The sequence below is a fragment of the Eumetopias jubatus genome, unplaced genomic scaffold (genome assembly GCF_037043125.1).
Source record: "Eumetopias jubatus isolate StellerSeaLion01/CBP00866 unplaced genomic scaffold, mEumJub1_p1.0 scaffold_16, whole genome shotgun sequence".
NCBI classification, from domain to species: domain Eukaryota; kingdom Metazoa; phylum Chordata; class Mammalia; order Carnivora; family Otariidae; genus Eumetopias; species Eumetopias jubatus.
Window position 1 is genome coordinate 919,961 of NW_028274822.1, and position 23,361 is coordinate 943,321.

The 23,361-nt window shown below is 40.3% G+C and overlaps 1 protein-coding gene across 5 annotated transcripts in view; it reads right to left on the bottom strand.

Moving 5' to 3' along the window:
* The window catches only part of ATP9B (ATPase phospholipid transporting 9B), a 247,254-nt gene that overhangs the window by 167,716 nt on the left and 56,177 nt on the right, over positions 1 to 23,361 (bottom strand). For all 5 annotated transcript variants that reach the window (XM_088019563.1, XM_088019561.1, XM_088019562.1 and 2 more), the window contains 2 exons: positions 22,052 to 22,110; positions 12,928 to 12,979 (listed from right to left, as the gene is read on the bottom strand). In XM_088019563.1, the coding sequence (XP_087875689.1) occupies positions 12,928 to 12,979; positions 22,052 to 22,110 (111 nt within the window). The remainder of the gene's footprint in view (positions 1 to 12,927; positions 12,980 to 22,051; positions 22,111 to 23,361) is intronic.

Consider the following 23,361-nt stretch of genomic DNA (forward strand, 5'->3'; position numbering starts at 1 on the left):
CAGACACAGACCTCACATCCTTCTCAAAATTTAACTCAAAATGGGCCACAGACCTGAATGTAAAATGCAAAACTAGAAGTCCTAGATGAGAACAGGGGAAAACCTAGGTGACCCTAGTGTAGTGTGGTGACCACTTTTCGGATACGGCACCGAAGGCGCAATCCAAGAGAGAAATATGTGATGAGCTGGACTTCATTAAAATTCAAAACTTCTGTTCTGCAAAAGACAGTATCAAGAGAACGAGAAGATAAGCCACAGACTGGGAGGGAGAATGTTTGCAAAACACACACCTGACAAAAGACTGTTATTCAAAATATACAAAGAACTCCTACGTCTCAAGAATAAGAAAATAACCTGATTAAAAAACGAACCACAGACCTGAACAAAGAAGACACACGGATGTCAAATAAGCACATGAAAAGGGGCTCCACAACGTCCTGTGTCATCGGGGAGACAAGTTTCAACCACAAGGAGACACCACTGCACACGGATGAGAATGGTGCCCAGTGCTGACGGGGATGGGAGAGCAGTGGGAACTCGCACTTGCTGCTGCTGGGGATGCAACGTGGCGCAGCCACTGCGGAAGATGGGCGCAAGTCTCACTAAGCTAGACACAACCGTATTGTATAATCCAGCGACTGTGCGACTTGGCACTTACCCAAAGAACATGCAAACTTAAGTCAACACAAAAACCTGCACACGGATCTTACAGCAGCTCTTCTCGTAACTGCCAAAACCTGGAAGCAACTAGGATGTCCTTCAATAGGCAGATGAATAAACTATGGTGCATCCAGACAATGAAGAATTATTCAGCGCTAAAAAGAAATGAGCTGTCAGACCACGAAAGAAAGCTCATAATGCACACCACTCAGTGAAAGAAGACAACGTGATACGGCATTCTGGAAAAGGCAAAACTATGGAGTAAATAAAACGATCAGTGTTTGCTGAGGGATGAATAGATCACAGAGCACAGAGAATTTTTACAAATAATATCATGAACGAAAACACTCCGTATGATGCCATAATGGCAGATACATGTCTACATTTGTCCGAGCACACAGAGGGCATCCCAGCAAGAGCGAAGCCTCACGTCAGCTGTGGACTCTGGCTGATAGCGATGTGCCAGTCTGGGTCTATCACTGGTAACAAATGCAACACTCCACTGGGGCCTACTGATGACGGGAGAAGCGATACGTGTGTGAGTACAGGGGTACGTGGAAAATCTCTGTACCTCCCTTTTTGAAAACCTGTGATTGCTCTAAAAAATTAATGTCTGAAAATATATTTTAAAAATGCATTCGGGGCGCTTGGGTGGCTCAGTTGGTTAAGCGTCTGCCTTCAGCTCAGGTCATGATCCCAGGGTCCTGGGATCGAGCCCTACATCGGCCTCCCTGCTCAGTGGGCAGGCTGTTTCTCCCTCTCCCTCTCCCTCTGTGCACTCGCTCTCTTAAATAAATAAAATCTTTAAAAAATAAATAAAAAATAAAAAATAAAAATGCGTTCAGATTAATACAAAAATGTATCAACAAAAATATTATAAAGTTGATCCTTTAATGGGTCCACTATAAATGTACTTTCTCTTCCTTATGATTTTAATAACATTTTCTTTTCTCCAGCCTACTTTGTTATAAGAATACAGCATGTAATACAGAGAACATATAAAATATGTTAACAGACTTGATGTTATTGGTAAGGGCTCCAGCCAACAGCAGGCTATTAGTAGTTAAGTTCTGGGAGAGCCCAAAGTTATACGTGGATTTCCAACTGCGTGGAGAGTGGGGGATGGGCGGGGTAGGGGGGGTAAGCAGCCCTAACCCCCGGGTTGCTCAAGGGTCAACTGTACAAACATGGGATCTCTGCAGTAAAGAGAGAAATGCTGCAAGTAACTGGAACTGCACCACAGAAACCCACATTTCAATTTATATTTGAACACCTGCAGAGATGGAGACTCCCCTTCCTTATACTTTTCTCATATTTATATTTCAGGGCTCCCTTCTGCTGTCTATCCGTGTTGGCCCCATCCATCAACTTCGCTGACACTCTACTACTGATCGATGCAGCTCAGCACCAGGACGGCTCTGGTGGACGGCTGACTGCATGCGCGGTCATTTACCAGCGCTCACGCTATGACAGTTATCGGCCGACTACACCTCCTCTCCACTTCAGCAGCTCATTTCATCAATAACTTATCTCATGGCCTTTTCCCTTTTATCCAGAAGACAGCAAAACAGAAACATTAAATAAAACGTTTTCACAATATTTTAAACTACTTATTTATTAGTATTGATGGCGTAACTTTCAGTGTCCTGGGTGAAAGGGGTTTTAACTTTAAAGGAAGACACAGGAATCGTAAGGTTACTGGTAGAGGGAAAGAGGTGAACAGCCTTACAAAAAAGCCTGTGGCTGCTCACAGGCTGTAGTCACCCAGTAAAGAGAGGGCCTAAAACTCCCAATGTGGTGGCTTCTAAGTTGCTTAGATTCAGAAGACGGAACCAGAAGATGCTGGCTGAGTTTTCTGATATCTAATAGAACCTGTTAAAAATCACTTATCCAGGGGGGCCTGGGTGGCTCAGTGAGTTAAGCGTCCAACTCTCGATTTCAGCCTGGGTCACGATCTCAGGGTCACGACACTGAGTCCACGCTTGGCGTCTGCTTAGGACTCTCTCTCCCTCTGCGTCCCGCCCACCTTTTCTCTTCCTCTCTCTCCCTCCAAAACAAAACAATCACTTGTCCAAAAAGCAGCTGAAATAATATGCTTATTTAACCGTGACATTGTTCAAGTAATTTCAAATGGTTAAAATAAACTATTAGATATTTATAATTAAAACAACAAAAATAAAACTGGATGGGGAGTGATGGGGAGGCTGTACATACTGACAGATGTTTGAAAGAGATTTACTGATAGCTTCAAAAATGGAAATACAGACTTGAAGGTTTGGCAGCAGACCAGCAGACATGGCCAACTTGTACCCCAGCTCACGGGGCGCGGCTGCACCCTTCCTCAACACGGGCTCACACACAGCTTCTCTTCCGGGTGCACTCCAAATCCACACAACACCTACGACACTGAGAACATTCTTCCAGGGACCCCTGACCTCAGTGAGTATTTCGTCTAATGATCAGAGAAGCAAATGAGCAAAATCCGAAGGAGTAAAACAAGTTCTGGGAGACACACGCAGGACAGGGCTGACAAGTAACCCAGACTCGAGATTCTAAAACAGAACCCACACTCGATCCCTTGGGGCACACCCAATGTCCTACTCTAGAAGTGAGATGGAGCGGTTTCTGTGAAGGTGAGAGGGACGGGGATTCAGCTGGAAATGAAAAGCAGGTACCACCTGCAGTTCAGGGAAAGAAGACCCGTAGCATCCAGAACAGTCTCCTTTACAAAGCAGTATACTACCTCTGTGAGTGTAATTGTCTTCTCTGCCACGACGGGGATCCCTCTGAACCTCAAGGACCAAAGGACCACAATCACAGAGACCCCTGGAGGGTGGGGAGGAGGAGGGACAACGTGCCAGGGAGAGGAATTCGGGGACATGGGATTTAATACAAGTCTACTTCTGTGGGGCCTGGCTCATTTGGAAAATACCTTCCGAAGATCGTTATGGGGAGAAACTAACAGAACACTCCAAACTAAGAAGAAATAAATATGGTATCTACTTTCTTGATTAGAAACTGTTCCACACTCCTCACAAAATATACAGAGACATACATGCATAATAAAAAGTCATTTCTCTCTGAACAAGAAAGTTACTAATATATACTGAGCATCTACTAAGTGCCAGTCCTGGCCTATATATATCTGAGGTCCTGTTGGACAGTCGGTAGGGAACATGCCCCTATTTCAAGCTTAGAGGTGCACTGCCCTGAGGTCTCACTGGGACAGGCAGGATGAACGGCACAATGCCATCAGGAGGCCCATCTGACTTCAAACCCCTCTGCTGTACAATCACATAAAATTCACCAGAGTTGATGAGTGAACACTCTGAACTGTTACACAAACATCAAACATTTTGAGTGCTGGTTGTTGTTCAGACATGTTTCTTTTTTGGGACTTGGCTGACCTAATTCTGTGAAGCCCAATTACCCTGTAGCATGCACCACCCCTCTCCTGTCCCTGACCAGATTTGTATTCCTGGCTTTCTACGGGCTGCTCCAGGCCCCACACCAACTTCCTGTTGGTCAAAAGTGGTGTCTGAACTCACTGAGTCAGATTTTCACCCTTTACCACTGGATACATGTGGCTTAGAGGCTATTCTCCCCAACTGGGAAGTTGGTTCTTGATTCTGCCCCTAGTTCAGTCAGGAATGGACCAGCAGCTTGCAGGTGGTCTCTGTCCACGCTCCTGGGCCCACAGCCATGGTTCTGGCACACGTACAATCTTCTAGACCAACGGGGAGGCATGCGATTCTATTTCTAAGCTCAGCTTCACAGGAACTACCACTAGCCGTGCGCAGTACACCCAGAGACTGTGCTCAGGGCCCCTGAGACAAGCAAGGCTTTGGCTTTGCTGATGGATGTGTGTCCTGGAGGCCTTTTCAAGACCGTCTCACTCTGACCACTCCTGAGCAGAGCAGACTAGCACATGCACGCAGTGTAGAGTGTGATTCTGTGGGACTCCTTTTGGCTGAATCTTTCCCTGGTTCTGGCAATAAAGTTTCTCACTGGGCTGCTCTGTCCTTTGTTGGTACGTATCATGGATCCTCCCTTTGAACGACGGACCACCAAGCTCTCCGCTGTTTTCACCACCTCCCGTAGGCATGAACTGGAGCAAGGTCTGCAAAGGTCTGGGCCAAGACACGGGGAATGGAAGAGGACAGCACCCAGCCTTATCTGGAGGGGCCCCTGCTTGCTTCTAAGTGGGCGCTGGGTTAGGGGAGGAGTTGTGGCAGCCCTTCCGGCCCTACAAGCTAGCCGGTGGGGCTGACCAGCTGGGGCTCCATTACTCCCAGACTGTCAAAACGGGGCAGAGCTCCTGCCTCTGAGTGGAAGCTGGTGAGCAGAAGGGAGGCCCAGTCCACCAGGCCTGGGGAAGTGGGCAGCTAGTGGACACCCCTGCAGGGGGACGCCCTGGCCTTAGCCTGGCAGCAGCAGGGACATGGAGCCAGCCCCTGAATTCTTGGCTGCACTGGCAGGAGCAGAAGCTTCTTCCCCACGGAGGCAAATACCACAGAATCAGTTTGTTCTTACTGAGAGCACCTCTGAAGAATATTAATTAGTCTCAAAAGATACATAACTGAACACTTAGGGATTCTCTTCAATGAAAACAAAAAAGTCCTCCAGTGCTTTTCAACCAGGGGTGATTTCCCCCCTGGGGGGGCACTTGGAAACTTGTGGAGATCCTGTTTGTTTTCAAACCCGCTGCTGGTATCTTGTGACCTGGGGCAGGAGTGCTGCTCAGCAGCCTACGGCAGGTAAGACCAACGGCCCCAGTGAAGAGCAACCCCAGTGAAGAGCAACGTGGCCCAGAGTGTCAGCCGCGCTCTAGGAGAGGCTCCTGTTCCCGGGGCACAGCAGGAAGGGCCAGTCTTGGGCTGAACACCAGCTCTGCACCTCACTCACCAATGCTCCCTGCCAGTTACCTCGCCCCACTAAAGTTTCCATCTGCACGGGGGGAAAAAAATCGGACTGACTTCAGAGTTGCGTTGTAAAATTTAGAGGAAAATCTACTGAGGTATGCCAGTGAGAGCCGTACGCCTGGAACTCATTTAGCGACCTCTTTCTCAAGTCTGGGGAACTAGTGAAGGTAGAACGTATCTTCACCGAGCCCAGTCCAGGACACCTCTTACATAACGTCCTAACACTAAAATGGGTCTGTGCAAACCCACATCCGTGCTAGACGCATTTTCCCTTGAGCGCTCTGTTAGAAACTGTAGTCCTGCACATACCACGAGCGTTTTCTTGCTCTTCCTACTTTTCTCCGCCAGCCAATGCACCTTCAACTAATCACAGTTCAGGATCTGGAATGTGCCCCACGCAAACCCTTCACCAATGACACTTCCAACCCTTGTAGCGGCTCTCTGCCGTGGTGCTGCCAGCAGGATTCTAGGCACCTCAACAGAAACCAAGTCACTTTCCCAAGGCTCCAAAAGACGGAGCGCTATGAAATGACTTCTGAATCATCTACTGTATCAAGAAGACTTACCCAGGAGACCTTTGTCTGATTACACGTACTTTGAAAGATATATCTAAATACATAAATAAATTTTGTTATGCATTACTTGCCAAAGGACCTACCACAAGGAGGATATTTTACAAACTGGTTTCAACTAAAAAGGAGAACAGGGAAATTTATAGTGGATGTTATTTTACAGTTAAACAGTTTTTCAAACTTGATTTTTTTTCCTCTTAAAATATATGCATGTTTATACATGTGTGTGTATGTGCTTACGTGTGTTCTGATACAAAAGTAACCGCATAGGGATCGGATTCTAGATTCTGTCTGACACATACTTTGAGATGTCAGTGCCAACAGCTCTGCTCTAGGTTTGCTTTCTAACATAGAAAATAAGAAGAAGGGAGAATCTCTAGAGTCTCTTATATTTCAAACATTCTGTTTCTAAAAGTGAAAGTAATACCTAGGTTCTGTAAACTTATTAAACACTGGAAGCAATACAGTTGTCTTTCTTTAAAGAAAAAAGGACATCTTCATGTTAAATAATTATATGCTGCTTTAAAAATTTAGGGGCAATAGACATATTACTTATTTTCGAGTACAGTTCACATTACTAACTTCGCAGTAACTGACAGAATTTAAAAAGAGAGAATGAACTGTAGCAAAATCAGAAGTACGGCCAACTTGCCATGTCTTACACACACCATATCTAATCATGTTTAACAGCAAGCACTAGCTACACTTGAGGCCAGTGAAGGCTCAGCAAAAATGAATTATTAAATTGGTCTGCTTATATCCCGTTACAGACTTCTTATGAATACTTGATTTTATTTTGTATAATTGACAAGAGCTGACAGGAAAGGACAGGTTTAATGACAATCAAATGAAGATCAACTAGACTAGGTGTCCCACAGGAGAGCTGCCTCAAGTGGTGATAAAGTAACTGATGGGACACGACGAGACTGAGCACCGTAGTCTGTCATATACGGTGGTAAGTTATCCTGTAATATTAGTAGAGTGTCTGCAACAGCTCATGAATCCAATAGCTCTGAAAGAGATGGGTGCAGTATATGCCCAACAAAAGAAAAATAGACATTGACTTTGCATATGTAATACCAGATCGTTTGCCATTAAACTTAATTTCTAAATCATTTATATGACTCAATGACTGCATGAAATTTTTAAGCTGGTGGGAAGATGAATAGCACCAGAGAGAGAATGTGGATGAGTACAGTGTCATTTACCTACCCCTGCCCCACTAACAGGTGAGGCCGAGCTATTGTTGTAGGTCCCAAACACTTAAACTATAAGGTCATCACTGAGGAGACAAGTGAAAAAGATATTGGCATTTATAAGAGATTGATGAAAATTAGTTCTAAAGCATTAATTTCTCTTAATACCACTAAAAGAACTGTGTGCATTCAGGAGATATTTGATCTGAATTAAGAAACTGATGAAGCAACTGATTAATTGGAATTTAAGCCATCAGTCCCCAGATCCATCAACAGCTTCATCTGCATTCTAAACAATTAGATGCCGGCCCCACAGAAAGCCCTGTGTTAATACACAGTCAATATGACACCACAAAGAGACTCCCTGAGCTGCAACTGTCCAAGCTCCGACACACCACACAGATTTAAGACTTTTATACTGGCTAGGGTTTGAAGATTTTTATTTTAGTAGACAATGCACTATCAGATTCTTCTGAACTGAAACTGAAAAGTAATAATATCAAGAGTATTGATACACAAAAAATTCTGAGTATGTGTACTTTTGAAAATGAGACAATTAAAAAACTTAATCACTTAAAGTCACAGAAACAGAATTTCCAAAGCTAAGAATTACTGACTTAAAGCAGTATCATGACACACATTTTATCCAGCTGTGAAGCTATTTGGTCCATTTCAGAAGAAAAACAGCATGAAATAGCAATCTGACATTTTAATACCTGTATATCTACAATCAGTGAATTTTAACAATTTAAATTTAATAGAAAAAAATAATGAAACCGAGAACTGTAAGCTTAGGGGGCGCCTGGGCGGCTCAGTCAGTTAAGCGTCTGCCTTCGGCTCAGGTCATGATCCCACCATCCTGGGATCGAGCCCTGAGTCAGGCTCCCTGCTTGGCGGGGAAGCCTGCTTCTCCCTCTCCCTAAGATGCTCCCAACTGCTTGTGCTCTGTCAAATAAATAAAAATATTTCAAAAAAATTTTTAAAAAAAGATTCTCAAAGAGATCCAGGACCTACAAAATATTAAGTATCATTATACTACAACATGTCCCTGTAACATGAAACCCAAGGGAAAACTAGAAGGAAAGAAAATGTTTTTAAAACGTCATCAGTTTAGGGCACCTGGGTGGCTCAGTTAGTTAAGCGTCTGCCTTCAGCTCAGGTCGTGATCCCGGGGTCCCGGGATCGAGCTCCACATCAGGCTCCCCCTGCACAGTGGGGAGCCTGCTTCTCCCTCTCCCTCTGCCCGCCACTCCCCCTGCTTATGCTTGCTCTCTCTCTCTCTCCATCAAATAAATAAATAAAATCTCTTAAAAAAAAAAGCCATCAGTTTAGATATGTTATTTATCCAAAGCTAACATAATATAGAGTATCTCATTTGCCTAACGCTCTAATATTCTATCTATGTTTTGCTGGCTATAAGTCATTCAGAGGCTGAAGAACTAAAACTGCTGTTAGTCACACAATCTTCAACAAGGCATTCATATTGCTCAGCCCTCAGACTCCTCCTCTAGAAAATGGACAGTTCTCATCATCTTCCAGTTTTAAAGTGCTGGATTTCCTTCATCTTTTATCCCCTAACGAAACCTGTATTTCCTTTAAGTTAATTATCTAAAAAAACATTTCCATATTTAGGATAATGTTCTTAATCTCATATATATTTCTACCACAATCATTAGAAGGGCCATTAATATGAAAGCATTTCTCAAATGCAAAGATTTTTCTATTCATTATATTGAATACATTTAGAAACAAAGACAAACATCATAAACAACAGGTGATGTAAACAGGGATGGCAATGTGAAAATCTCTGAAAATCCATTTCTCCAGAACTATAATGAAAACATCAGTAAAAATCATCCAAAGCAACTTTTTCAGAACTCTGGAGAATAATCCAAGCCTTGCAACAACCCCAGGTGCATTTACTCGAGACACATGGCTACATGGAGCTACAGAAGAGGTGAAGACCAGGCCTGGAAGCGGCCAGCTAGCCTCCTCTGGCCAGCCCTCAGAGCAAAGCCCCATCTCACTGGACAGGAAAGGGAGTCCAGCTGTATTTCTGAGAAGAAAGGGAATGGACTGGAAGAGAGGAGCTCTCTAGTCTGCTCCACAGGAAGAACAAAACCTCCCGTTGAGTAACACACAATAAAGTAAATGTATCAAGTGTACCTGATTATTAGGTGTAGCTGAACTCTTCTGTTAATGGCAGCCTTGTCTTACAATGCAAATAACCATAACTACAGTTGAAAAAACATTTTCCCCCCCTCAGAATACCCCTTTAAAAAAATGCTGTTTACATATGGAGAAAAAAACTAAATTAACAACTCTAGCGCCTGGCTGACTCAGCTGGAAGACCATGCGACTCTTGATTTCAGGGTCATAAGTTTGAGCCCCATATTGGGTGTAGAGAATATTTAAAAATATTTTTAAAAAATTAATTAATTAACAACTCTAAAATTTAACTTTGTCCTTTCTAGAGTTTTCACCACACTACCAATAATACATACGCTGAGCTTCCAAAAAAATAAATAATATGCTGAGCTTCCTATAAAAATACTGTCCATTCGGCAGGGATGTCCACTATCACCACTGCTATTCAACACAGTATTAGAAGTGCTAGCCACAGCAATCAGACAACAAAAAGAAATCAAAGGCATCCAAACTGGCAAAGAAGAAGTCAAACTCTCACTGTTTGAAGATGATAAGATACTTTATGTAGAAAACCCAAAAGACTCCACCCCAAAACTGCTAGAACTCATACAGGAATTCAGTAAAATCAATGCACAGAAATCAGTGGCATTCCTATACACCAACAACAAGACAGAAGAGAGAGAAATTAAGGAGTCGATCCCATTTACATTGCACCCAAAACCATAAGATGCCTAGGAATAAATCTAACCAAAGAGGCAAAGGATCTGTATTCAGAAAACTATAAAATACTCATGAAAGAAATTGAGAAAGACACAAAGAAATGGAAAAACGTTCCATGCTCATGGATTGGAAAAACAAATATTGTGAAGATGTCAATGCTACCTAGAGCAATCTACACATTCAATGCAATCCCCATCAAAATACCATCCACTTTTTTCAAAGAAATGGAACAAATAATCCTAAAATTTGTATGGAACCAGAAAAGACCCCGAATAGCCAGAGGAATGTTGAAAAAGAAAAGCAAAGCTGGCAGCATCACAATTCCGGACTTCCAGCTCTATTACAAAGCTGTCATCATCAAGACAGTATGGTACTGGCACAAAAACAGACACATAGATCAATGGAACAGAATCGAGAGCCCAGAAATGGACCCTCAACTCTATGGTCAACTTATCTTTGACAAAGCAGGAAAGAATGTCCAATGGAAAAAAGACAGTCTCTTCAACAAATGGTGTTGGGAAAATTGGACAGCCCCATGCAGAAGAATGAAACTGGACCATTTCTTTACACCACACACAAAAATAGACTCCAAATGGTTGAAAGACCTAAATGGGAGACAGGAGTCTATCAAAATCCTAAAGGAGAACACAGGCAGCAACCTCTTTGACCTCAGCCACAGCAACTTCTTCCTAGAAACATCGCCAAAGGCAAGGGAAGCAAGGGCAAAAATGAACTATTGGGATTTCACCAAGATAAAAAGCTTTCGCACAGCAAAAGAAACAGTCCATAAAACCAAAAGACAACCGAAAGAATGGGAGAAGATATCTGCAAATGAAACATCAGATAAAGGGCTAGTATCCAAAATCTATAAAGAACAGATCAAACTCAATACCCAAAGAACAAATAATCCAATCAAGAAACGGGCAGAAGACATGAACAGACATTTTTCCAAAGAAGACATCCAAATGGCCAACAGACACATGAAAAAGTGCTCAACATCACTCGGCATCAGGGAAATCCAAATCAAAACCTCCATGAGATACCACCTCACACCCATCAGAATGGCTAAAATTAACAAGTCATGGAACGACAGATGTTCGCGGGGATGCGGAGAAAGGGGAACCCTCCTACACTGTCGGTGGGAATGCAAGCTGGTGCAGCCACTCTGGAAAACAGTATGGAGGTTCCTCAAACAGTTGAAAATAGAGCTACCATACGATCCAGCAATTGCACTACTGGGTATTTATCACAAAGATACAAATGTAGGTATCCGAAGGGGTATGTGCACCCCAATGTTTATAGCAGCAATGTCCACAATAGCCAAACTGTGGAAAGAGCCAAGATGTCCATCGACAGATGAATGGATAAAGAAGATGTGGTTCATATATACAATGGAATATTATGCAGCCATCAAAAGGAATGAGATCTTGCCATTTGCAATGACATGGATGGAACTGGAGGGTGTTATGCTGAGCGAAATAAGTCAATCAGAGAAAGGCATGTATCATATGACCTCACTGATATGAGGAGTTCTTAATCTCAGGAAACAAACTGAGGGTTGCTGGAGGGGGGTTGGGGTGGGAGGGATGGGGTGGCTGGGTGATGGACACTGGGTAGGGTATGTGCTATGGTGAGCGCTGTGAATTGTGCAAGACTGTTGAATCACAGATCTGTACTTCTGAAACAAATAATGCAATATATGTTAAGAAAAAAAAAAAAAGAAGGAGATAGCAGGAGGGAAAGAATGAAGGGGGCGAACTGGAGGGGGAGACGAACCATGAGAGACGATGGACTCTGAAAAACAAACTGAGGGTTCTAGAGGGGAGGGCGGTGGGGGGATGGGTCAGCCTGGTGATGGGTATTAAGGAGGGCACATTCTGCGTGGAGCACTGGGTGTTATGCACAAACAATGAATCATGGAACACTACATCAAAAACTAATGATGTAATGTATGGTGATTAACAGAACAATAAAAAAATTTAAAGAAAAAAAAATACTATTTATTTAACAGTCAGAAATGCAAGGCAGAAGGAACTTGGGTATTACCTGATAAACCTCTCATCATTTTAGACATTAAGAAAATGGGTGACCATGTGTCTAGGTCATGTAATTAAAAATTGGCCAAAGCAGACTAGATTTTGGGTTTCCTGACTTCCAACACACAGTTCTTCTCCTTGACCGCATGAGGCTTCCGTCTCATTTCCCCTTTTCCACTTCTCCTCACTGGTGAGAGCTCAGGTCATATAAATATCATGTATCCTGCGAAGCCCACTTCAACTCACCTACACAAACTGTCTGCTTCCTCTTCTGTTCCCCCACCCATCTTAGCCCCCTTTGTATCCCAAGAGACAAGTAGTGCCTGGCACATAGTAGGTGGTAAAAAAACGTTTGCTGAATAAAACTGCAAATACAGAATAGCAATCAAATTTCAAGCAACATCATTTAATTACTTCGCTATCGATATAGCTTTGAACAAAAGCACTCATTTGATATAAAGGTTGTGATAGGATTATATTTTTTAAAACAAACATATACACTAAAGATTTTCATTTTAAATATCAACAGTTAAATGTGATTTAGAATTAATGAATTCAATGTATCATTCGAAGAAAAGTTTTTATAAGAATAAATTTAACTTTTACCTTTCAAAATGAAAATTAAACTGCTAAAATACTAGATGATCAGCAATTTAAATACAAATATAAATACCTGCTTTTTCTGAAGTCCTAAGAAATACCATGTCCGATGGAATTCTTTGATTCTGCAGAGAGTAATATAAAACACTAATTATCTATATGCAAGTTTATAAAGTAATACCATTCTATTACAAAGTAGAAATAGCTAGTAAAAACAACTAAAAAAAAAGTTATAATTAAAATTTATACTGAAGCAATTAACATTAATAATTTGTTTTAACAATTTGTATAATTTATATTTAAATTCATTTTTTAGTTGGACTTTTTAACGATTTTTTCCCGTTAACAAACCATGAAAACAGCATTTATAATGACTTGAAAACGTCTCCATTTCTGAAAAATGTTAAATATTGCCTTTTCTGTGGCCTCTTTGTTAACTGAACTCATACATACAATATAGCAGTTTTTGCCCTATAATAAATTATGTCCTCCCTAGTAGACTAACCCTGGAGAGTGAGAATAGGATTCTTCCAAAGCCTAACACAAAACAAAACACATCATAAATAAAACACTTACTGAATGCTGAATAAATGAATAAATGTACAACTGAGCAGACAAAAAAGCCAACCCTATAAATTTGAGAGATATTCTTTTATAAAGCAGAAAAGGACAAAAACTCAAAGGTACTTACAGCATATAAACTTAGACAAGTATTTGCTATTCGTGCATTTATTTAATCATTACTAATAATTTTGTCAATTGGAAAAGCTGTACCAAACTAAAGGAAAAATATATAATAAGAACACAATTTCATGAAGTACTTATATTTTTTGAGACCTAAGTAAAGATTTACCCACACATGAAAAAGAAATGGATTACCTGTCAGTAAGCAAGCAATAAAAACAAATATAAGTCGTTAAAGGTGAAAACGATATGTTCTGGGATAAAGCTACCTTTTTCTAACATGAATAAAGAAAGGTCAATTATTAAGATCTAAAGAACTCTTAGGTCAAAAAAGAAATCACAATGGAAATTAGAAAATATTTTTAACTGAATGATAATAAAAACTCAACGCAGCAACGTGTGTGAAACCATTCTGCCAGAGCCAAAAGAAAATGTTAAGAGGAAAATATTCACAATTCAATGCATACAATATATAAAGGAAGCTAAAAATACAAGCTAAATGTCCACTTGAAAGCAGGGGCAGGGGGAGCCAATGAACCCCAAAGAAAGTACAAGGATGTAAGCAAATATAAACACAGAAATTAATGACCTAGAAAACAAGTATATAAATAGAAGTAATGACAAGCAAGAAAGTATTTTTTAAATACACCCATTTCAGCAATAAGAAAAACTACGGTGAGACTATAACTAACAAAAGGCAAGTTCTCTAAACGAAAACTATCAAACATTATTGAAAGAAGTTAAATAAAACCTAAACACACAGAATATATCATCCTCCAAAATCAGAATCTAAAGATGTCATGTGCCCATCAACTGGTAATATGTATTTAACACAAACCCAATCAAAATCGTAACATGTTTTTTGAGAGGAATTGACAAGGTATTCCTAATATTTAGAGGGAAATGCCAAGGCCAAGAATGAACAAGACAAATGTGAGAAACGTGGAAGGTGGATTCTACAATATAACAAAACTAAAATATTAAAGTAGAGCAATGAAGACAAGATGGTATTCCTCTAAGATAGATAATTATACCCATGGGAACACAGAGACTCCAGAAGGGAGGCCCCCATAAGAATGGACACTAGATTAATGAGAAAGGCGCCCCTGCAGACCAACGAGGACACTGTGGTCTTCTCAATAAACAGTACTGAGAAACTAATTTATTAGGTATCTATAGGAGATGACAGGAGCTAATAAATACTAAAGCTCTGTATCAATCAAAACATAAGAATATATTCCAAATGATTTCTGCTTCTAAATGTCAAAGTCAAAACTATAAAGCCCTAAAAGATATTACAGATATTTTCACAACTTTTTGGCAGAGAGAAATTTCTTCCCCACCAACCCTAACAACATTCCTCCTTCTCCACAAACAAAAATTTAAAAAACAAAACAAAAATCCCCAACTAACTCCAAATGAAAAGATTAATAAAGTGGACTTAATCAAAATTAGGAACATCTCTTCAACAAAGCACACCAGGGAGGAAAAAATAATTGCAATATATAACTAATAAGAAACTCCCAGCCAGAATACACAATGGCCCATAAACAGTTAAGAAAAGAAGGGATAAGTTAGAAGAAAAATGGCAAGGGATTTTAACAGGCTCTTCCCAAATAAGAAAGATTCCCCAAATCCTATGAAAAGGTGTCCAACTTATTTTTCAAGAAAATGCATGTCAAAACCACAACTACTACATAAATATTGGAAATGCTAAGTTAAAAAGGCTGACAATGCCAAGTGTCAGCAAACATGTGAAGCCACAGGAACTCTTACACATGCTCATTACAGTATAATTGGATACATTACCTTGCAAAATCATTTGCAGTATCTACTGAAGTGGAACCTGGCACAATCCAAAACCCAACAATTCCGCTCTTTAGGTATATAAACACTAGCAATGTGTGCCAACTGAGTCAAGTATGACATGGAATTATCATTTCTAATAGGCAAGACTAATAAGCTACCCAAATATCCAGCAACAGTAGAATGGATAAAAGACATACTACGGAACAACAAAATGAATGAATTACGGCTACCCACAACAAAATGGGAGAATCTCACCAACAGTACTGGGTCCAAAAAAAAAAAAAGAGCACTGACCTAAATATACCCCTCTACCCCATGGAGTTTTCTAGGCACCCATGTTGAAAAGCAATTAACCACATATTTAAGGCTTTGTTTCTAAACTTTCAATTCTGAATTTTTGCGAGTTCTATGCTGTCTAGATTATTCTAACGTTGAATAAAGTTTTGAAATGGAAAAGTGTGAATACTAAAATTTTATTCACCTTTTTCAAAACTGTTTTTCACTATTCTGGGTCCCTTGTGTTTCCATATAATTTTAAAATCAGCTTGTCAATTTCTGCAAAAAAGTCAGCTGGGATGTTGAGAGGGATAGCACAGAATACGTAGATCAATTTGGGGAGTACTGCCATTTTAACAATATTAATACTTCTAATCCATGATATCTAGGATGTCTTTCCATTTACTTAGGGCTCCTTTAGTATATTTTGACACTGCTTTGTAGTTTTCAAAGTACAAGTTTTGCACTTTTGTTGCTTATTCTTAACAATTATTTTATTTATAAGTATTTTATTCTTTTTAATGTTATCATAATGGAATTGTTTTCTTAAAAAAATCACTTGAGCCTTTGGGTGTGTCTATTTCTGGGTTCTCCACACCATTCCACTGATCTTTATTTCTTCTTACACACTGTGTTGGTAAATAAAGCTAGGTAGTATGCCTTAACATCAGGAAGTGACCCTTCTCACTCTATTCTCCTTATGAAGGCCGTTTTTGCCATTTTAGCCTTGACAAATTAGTTTTAGAATAAGCTTATTGTGTCTAAAAAAGTAAAAACAAAAAACAAAACTTCGGGGCACCTGGGTGGCTCAGTTGTTAAGCATCTGCCTTCGGCTCAGGTCATGCTCTCGGGGTCCTGGGATCGAGCCCCGCGTCAGGCTCCCTGCTCCACGGGGAGCCTGCTTCTTCCTCTCCCACTCCCCCTGCTTGTGTTCCCTCTCTCGCTGTCTCTCTCTGTCAAATAAATAAGTAAAATCTCTCAACAAAAAAAAAAAAAAAAACCTCGCTGAGATTTTAATGGGAACTGTATTAAACCTATATTCAATTTTAGGAAAACTGGAATTTTATAGTGTCTTTGATTACTTTCATGAACACAGTTATTTTCAGCATACCTAAGATTTTGTTTTCATAGTACTGCCTATAAGAGTACTTCATTTTTAATTTCAGTTTCCACATGTTGGAAATGGGATTGGTATTTGAGTGGTGATCTTATAATTTGCCACTTCGCTGAACCTATTATCATTAGTTCCAGGTTTTTCATCAGTTCCTTGGGATTGTCTATATACACAATCATGTCGTCTGCAAATGGGGACATTTTTATTTCTTCCTTTCCAATCTGAATTCCTTTAATTTCCTTTACTTGCCTTATTCTATGTAGCTAGAAATGTTAGTTAAATAACAGTGGTTAAGAACAAACATCCTTGACTTACTCCCAGTCTGAAAGGAGAGGCATTCAGAATTTCACTGTTAAGTATGATGTTGGCTCTATGTTTTTACAGATGCCCTTTAAATATAATTAAGGTAATTACCATCTAATCCAAACTGTGGATAGTTTTTATCATGAATGGGTGTTGGATGTAGTCACATGTTGATATGATCATATAATTTTCTTTTAACCTGTTCATAGAGTGGATTACACTGGGTGATTTTAGAATGTCGGAATGGGCCTTAAGTACCTGGAATAACCTCCACATCATCATGATGTCGAATTTTCTATATATATTGCGGATATCAACAGGCAATTATTTTCTTAAAGAATTTTTTTTGTGTCTCTATTCACAAGGGATATTTGTTTTCTCTTGTTGTGCTGTCTTTCTCTTGTGCTGATAGGATAGTAACTGGACTCCTAACACGAGCCTGGGCAGTGTTCCATCCTCAACTATATTCTGGAAACTACTGTGTAAAAATGACACTAGTCTTCTTCAAAAGTCTCAAGGAATTCTTCATCGAAAACATCTGGCCCTAGATATTTCCTTCCTGGAGATTTTAAATTGCTAACTCCACTTCCTTACTGTTTGTAGAACCATTCATACGATCTGTTTAATTCTGACCGAGTTTGGATAGTCTGTGGTTTGGGAAGAATTGGTCCATCTCATCTAAGCTAGGGTACAGCTGTCGATGGTGTATTCCGCAATGACCCTTTCAATGGCTCGGGACCAGCAGTAATGTCCCCTCTGTCATCCCTGAGATTGGTGAATACTTTTGCTTTCACTGATTTACTATCTTGTCTTCCTATTCTGTTTCACTGATCTGCTCTGATATTTCCTTTCTTCTGCATGCATTGGTTTAATTCTGCTCTTCTTCTTCTAGTTTCCTGAGCGAGGAACTTGGATTATTAATTTGAGATCTTAAGTCGGCACTGACTGCTATGAAATTCCCTCTCAGCACTGCTGTACATGCATTCCGTGTACTTTGTTGTATTTTCATTTTCATGCAGTAATATATATTTTGTTTCCTAGATACTTATCTCATAACTAGAGCGCACTGTTTACTTTTCACATATTTTAGAGCTCTCCTGTTGCGCTGTTTCTAGTTTCTACTTTGATTCTACTGTGATGAAACAACCGCTGTATGATTTCAAATTCTTTTCCAATTTTTTGAGGTTTCATGGAAATGCTTTATCTTGGTACATGTTCTATGGACACCTGAAATAAGTATGTGCTCTCCTCCTGTTTGGTAGAGTGATCTGTATACGTCAGTTAGATCTGGCTGGCGGATTCAGTGAGGATCTTCTATGTCACTGCTGATTTCCTGCCCAGCACTTCTATCCAATGCTCAGAGAGTGGCGCTGAAGTTCTCACTCATAACTGTGGATTTGTCTATTTCTTTTGTTCAGCTCCAACAGTTTTTGATTCATGACTTTTGTGATTCCGTTATGTGGTGAGTGCAAATTTAGGATTATTTTGTCTTCCTGATGGGTAACCCTGATATCATTATGTGATGTCCTTCTTTATCTCCAGTCATTTTCTTTACTCTGAGCTCTATTTCACTGGATATTAATATAGGCCCTCCTACTTCTGATCAATTTTTTGTGGTTTATCTTTCCCATCCTGTTACTTTCTTTCATCCTACCTGTGTCATTGGATTTAAATTCCTCGTGAATGGCACACGGCTGGGTCTCACTTCTTTATCCACTCTATCTCAGGATTGGTATATTCAGACTGTTCATAATAAAAGTAATTACTGACACATTAGAGTGTAAGTCTGCATTTTATTATTTGTTTTCTATTGGTTTCCTCTGGTATTCATTCTTCGGTTTCAAATTTCCTGCTTTCTTGTGTGTTACCTGAACCCTTTTCAGGAGTTCATCTTAGTATCTCAGACTGTATCTCTATGCATATTTTTTGTAGTGTTTGTTCTGGGTACTAAAATATACATGCTAATACTTATTAAATTGTTTAAAATATTTATTAAATTGCATTCCCTCAAAAAAACAGGATAAAGAAACTGTCTTTCAAATTTAGCTGTTAAAAAAGATGTTTAGGCTGAGTAACGAAGGAGGACCCCTCAAGTGTCACCTTCAGTCCTGCTCTGCTTGTGTCCCTCTGGATCCTTCTCAAACACCTGGACTTCAGAGCCGATGTTAGGACCTGGACAACCTTCAACTTCTAAGTCTCCTGGTCCAAACAGTTACCCTCCTTGACACATTCCTCAAGTAGTAATATTTAAGTCGACAGATTCGTCTACAATTTTAGGTACTTCTTAGGAGGGTTCCTTCTTAAGCCAGGAAACAATCTTCGGGTTTTCCTTCTTCGCCCTGCAAGCATGATCTAACCTTGACTCTGCAGAGTTCTAGCCTACCACTTTCTAAGTGCATGTCAATGAGCTGCTTCTCCTACGGAGAGTTTGAGGCTGGAAAATGAGGAGTTTATACCCGGACTCATCTAACATGAAAGCCCACATTCTACTCTCTCCCATTGTCCAGGCTGCTGCTCTCCTGTGAGCTGTACAACACTCCCTATACCCGCAACACTGGTCCAGGTTTGGTGAACACACTTCAAACACCCACACAATGACTATCAATACACTAAGTTTAATTTCACATTCAGATACAGAATTAGAAGGGCTACCCTCAAACATAAAATCCACCATGGAAATATCCAAGCATTAATTCCTGAGTAGCAGTATGGTCAAATAACAGAGAAATTACTTTTCTGGTTAGTGATAAGTACTGCTAGGATCCTTAAATAAAAAATAAAAGGACAAAGCCATTTGCAACCATATTGTTACTATTTCTTTATGATGGTTAAGTCAACCAGTAACTTTTATCACTACAAAAATCACAAAATTGGTTTAACAAATATAAATCCACTAAAAATTTATCATTCCATAGTAATTACTAGAAATTATATCTCAAATTTTTCAATATGAGTGTAAAACTGGAAATATAAAAAAACTAAGTCAGGTACAGAGGCCACCCCTATTTTTTAGTGTACAACAACATTTCCTAAAGGTTAGTGAAAATATTTTAGAAGTCCTGCTGCTACCAAATCTGTAAACATCAGGGTCAGGTAGGGACCGTACACATGCTCGTATACAATATGGATCTAGTGCGGGAGGACTACCCACACCGTGCTGCCCAGGGAGCACTGAAATGACAAACAGAAAGACAGACATACAGCTACCACCACATTCAAGTAAAACGTTTCCCTGGACGTCTACAAAGGCCCCCGTCACTCATCCATCTCTCACAGGTGGACAGCACACCTGGGAGGCCAGAGAGAAGCTCAAGGGGAAGGCCCAGACACAGATCTAGATGTCTATCTTTCACATCCATCTATAGGACTGAAGAGATGAGCTCTTACAATGTGGCCAAGATGGGCTCACGTGTGACTCAGTAAAACTGGGAGCACCAAAGGGTGCACCACTCCACCAACCTAGGCTGCAAAGGGAAGGAGAATGCGCATAAACAGGAGAGCAAAGGAAATGAGAAGGCCAAACAGCATTCCCTGATCCACAACGAGAGACTATCTGCTCTTCAAACCCCACCATCAACACTATACCGTCTCTTACAAGGGAAACAAGAGGTGATGGAAGTCAGTGCTGACAGCAGGTCCCAGCCCCGAGTCCACACTGCTGGCACTCCCACCTTCTCCAGGCAGGCCACTGTGAGCTGCCCTGTGGAGGGCGCCCCCCCACCCCCCCACTGTGGACAGGAATGAGGGAGGCCTCCAGCCAAAATCTCATGGAACTGAGGCGCTGAACCTGCCAACAAGGCTTGAGTGAGCTGGAGGTGACGGCCACTTGGCTGACTACAGCCCTGAGAAGGACCCACAACAATCTATACCCCAATTCCTGACCACAGAAACTGTGAGGTAATAAACACTGGTGTTTGACTCACATATGGCTCAATCATCTCTCATGTCAGCATTTATCCTACAGAAACAGGCAGAGATAGACGTAGAAGGGTGCTCACACAGCACTTTATAATAACAGCAGAACACAGACACCACCTGAAAATCTAAGCATGGATCAAAAGCTAGTAACGTACAGTGTCCAGACAACTGAATGTTATAGAAATGAGCTACAAAATCAGTTTGTTCAATTTAGTCCCATTTTGTAAAATCAAACATACCCAAAAACATTCTCTGTATACAGATTACTGTAGCAAGATAAAGCCCACTTTAGTCTTGAGGAAAAAGACCTTCTTGTACCAAACATCTCCACGATGTGGCTCAGGCTGGGTACATGGCACCAGATGGCAGCATGGGCTCCAACTATTCTTGGAAGAGGCCCTAATACAACTTCTCCAACAAGAATGTTTTTTAAAAGCTGTTCTAGAGCCTTAAAAACAGAAAGAAAAAAAAAGAAAGAAAGAAAAAGAAAAACCAGAGGCTGTGCATTCATGCACCGTTCCTCAGAGAAGTCAGGACACGCAGAAGTACTGCATCCACAGCAGGTGGCCCACCCAGTCACCCAGCAGGGCACCTCAAAACTTCCCAGTCTGACACTGAGGGGTTTCTTAATGGCCTTTTCCTACAATGGCCTAATAAGCCTTTTCTTTCTAAGATTCTCTTACTTCCACTGACCTTTCCTTCTTGAAGTTTCTCAATCCCAAGAATAATATCCGATTCCCATGTGTAATATAACTGTCTATAAAAGGAGGTTTTAGAAAATGAAACATATTCTAAATAGGTTCTAACTAATGTAATTCTTTGGTCCAATGAAATAATCCTAACAATGCAATATTAAGCAGTTCACACATGTCTTCTTTTAGACAAAATACACTTTCACCCGCACACACTGAGTGCACTGAAGCCGGCTCCGGAGAGTCTGGGTTTCCTTTATGTCCATCGTATCTTACACAAGGAGTCACGAGTTAGAATCAGTGTCTCAGACCATTTCTCTTCAGATTCAAAGTTACTGCAATCAGGCTAAACGTTAATCACTGGCATAGACAGGTCTAAAATATATTAAAAATGCATCAACCTTTTCCACTATGATGAGGTCTCCAACTTGTATGTCTGAACTCTTAACTTGCACTTTACCTTAAAAAAAAAAAGAAGTATAATCAACTCAAGGAAACAACAGCACACCAGAGTTAAAGTTTCAATTGACAAATAATACTTCAGAAATAACTTTTGGGGAGGGGGGGAAACACTAGGAATTTATCTGTACTTATACTTTCAAAATAAATTTATTTCACACAGACACAGTCACTAAAAATTAACTTCTCTTAGTCAGCTCCAAAGTACAGTTAACTGCCCCCCAATAAAAGACATGGGGTGTGGGACATGGCTCCAGCCGGAAGGTTCTTCCCAAATCTGCCATTATTTCAGGTCTGGGTCCAGCAATGACGACGAGAAGCAGCACTAAAGATGATTTAATGAGTGAATAAAATGAAGATATAAGATCCTCATATTAATATTGTGAATGGCACTGATGGACACGGAACTGACAGAACAAAAGTAAAGAAAATGATACATAAAATCACCGTGCACTGGTAGCTTTACAGATGGTTCCGTACTGGTAACTGATACCGATAAGGCTGAAAGCCTTATCGAGAAGTGATTCTTCTACATCATGCAGTGTGTAAATTCTTAGATTATCTATATAATATCTAGTACCATAATCATCTATAAAATTTAACAGACAGCACTATATAATGTGAAGATCATACAGAGTAGATGAAATGTTATATACATAACTCGAGATGCCATCCTACATAAGTAACAAAACTTACTCAGGTTCTCTCTCTCCCTGGGACTCTGGACCCTCCCTCCCTCCCTCCGTCAATCTCCCTTTTAGAACTGGCAACAGCCTTGTGGATCTGTTTTTACCTTTTAGTGGCTCTTTTAACATGGGAAAAGACCTATGTCTTTACATTCAATTTATTCTGAAAGCTCACAGAACAAGAGGTAAGTTCATATCACATTATCAAAAACTAACATTACCAGCCATACCACTTTTAGACCACATTCAACTTATTACAAACTTATTTCCTAAATACTTCTTGAAGCAGCTGAGTTTCATCAGTGTCACACCTGTTCCTAAAGATGTTTTGAGGACATCAAAAAAAAGTTTTGTAACTATTATATTTTTTCATGTTCCTCAAATATACAATAAACACATAAGGACTAGAACTAGTGGGGGGGAGATATTTTTTTATTCATATTATAAAATAGCAATGTTCTTTAAAATTACATGTGAAACAAATCTTAAGATATCTTCATAAGTGATAAGTATACGTATATTAATAGCTAGAAAGTATACTTACAAAAGAATGTCTATTTTAATTA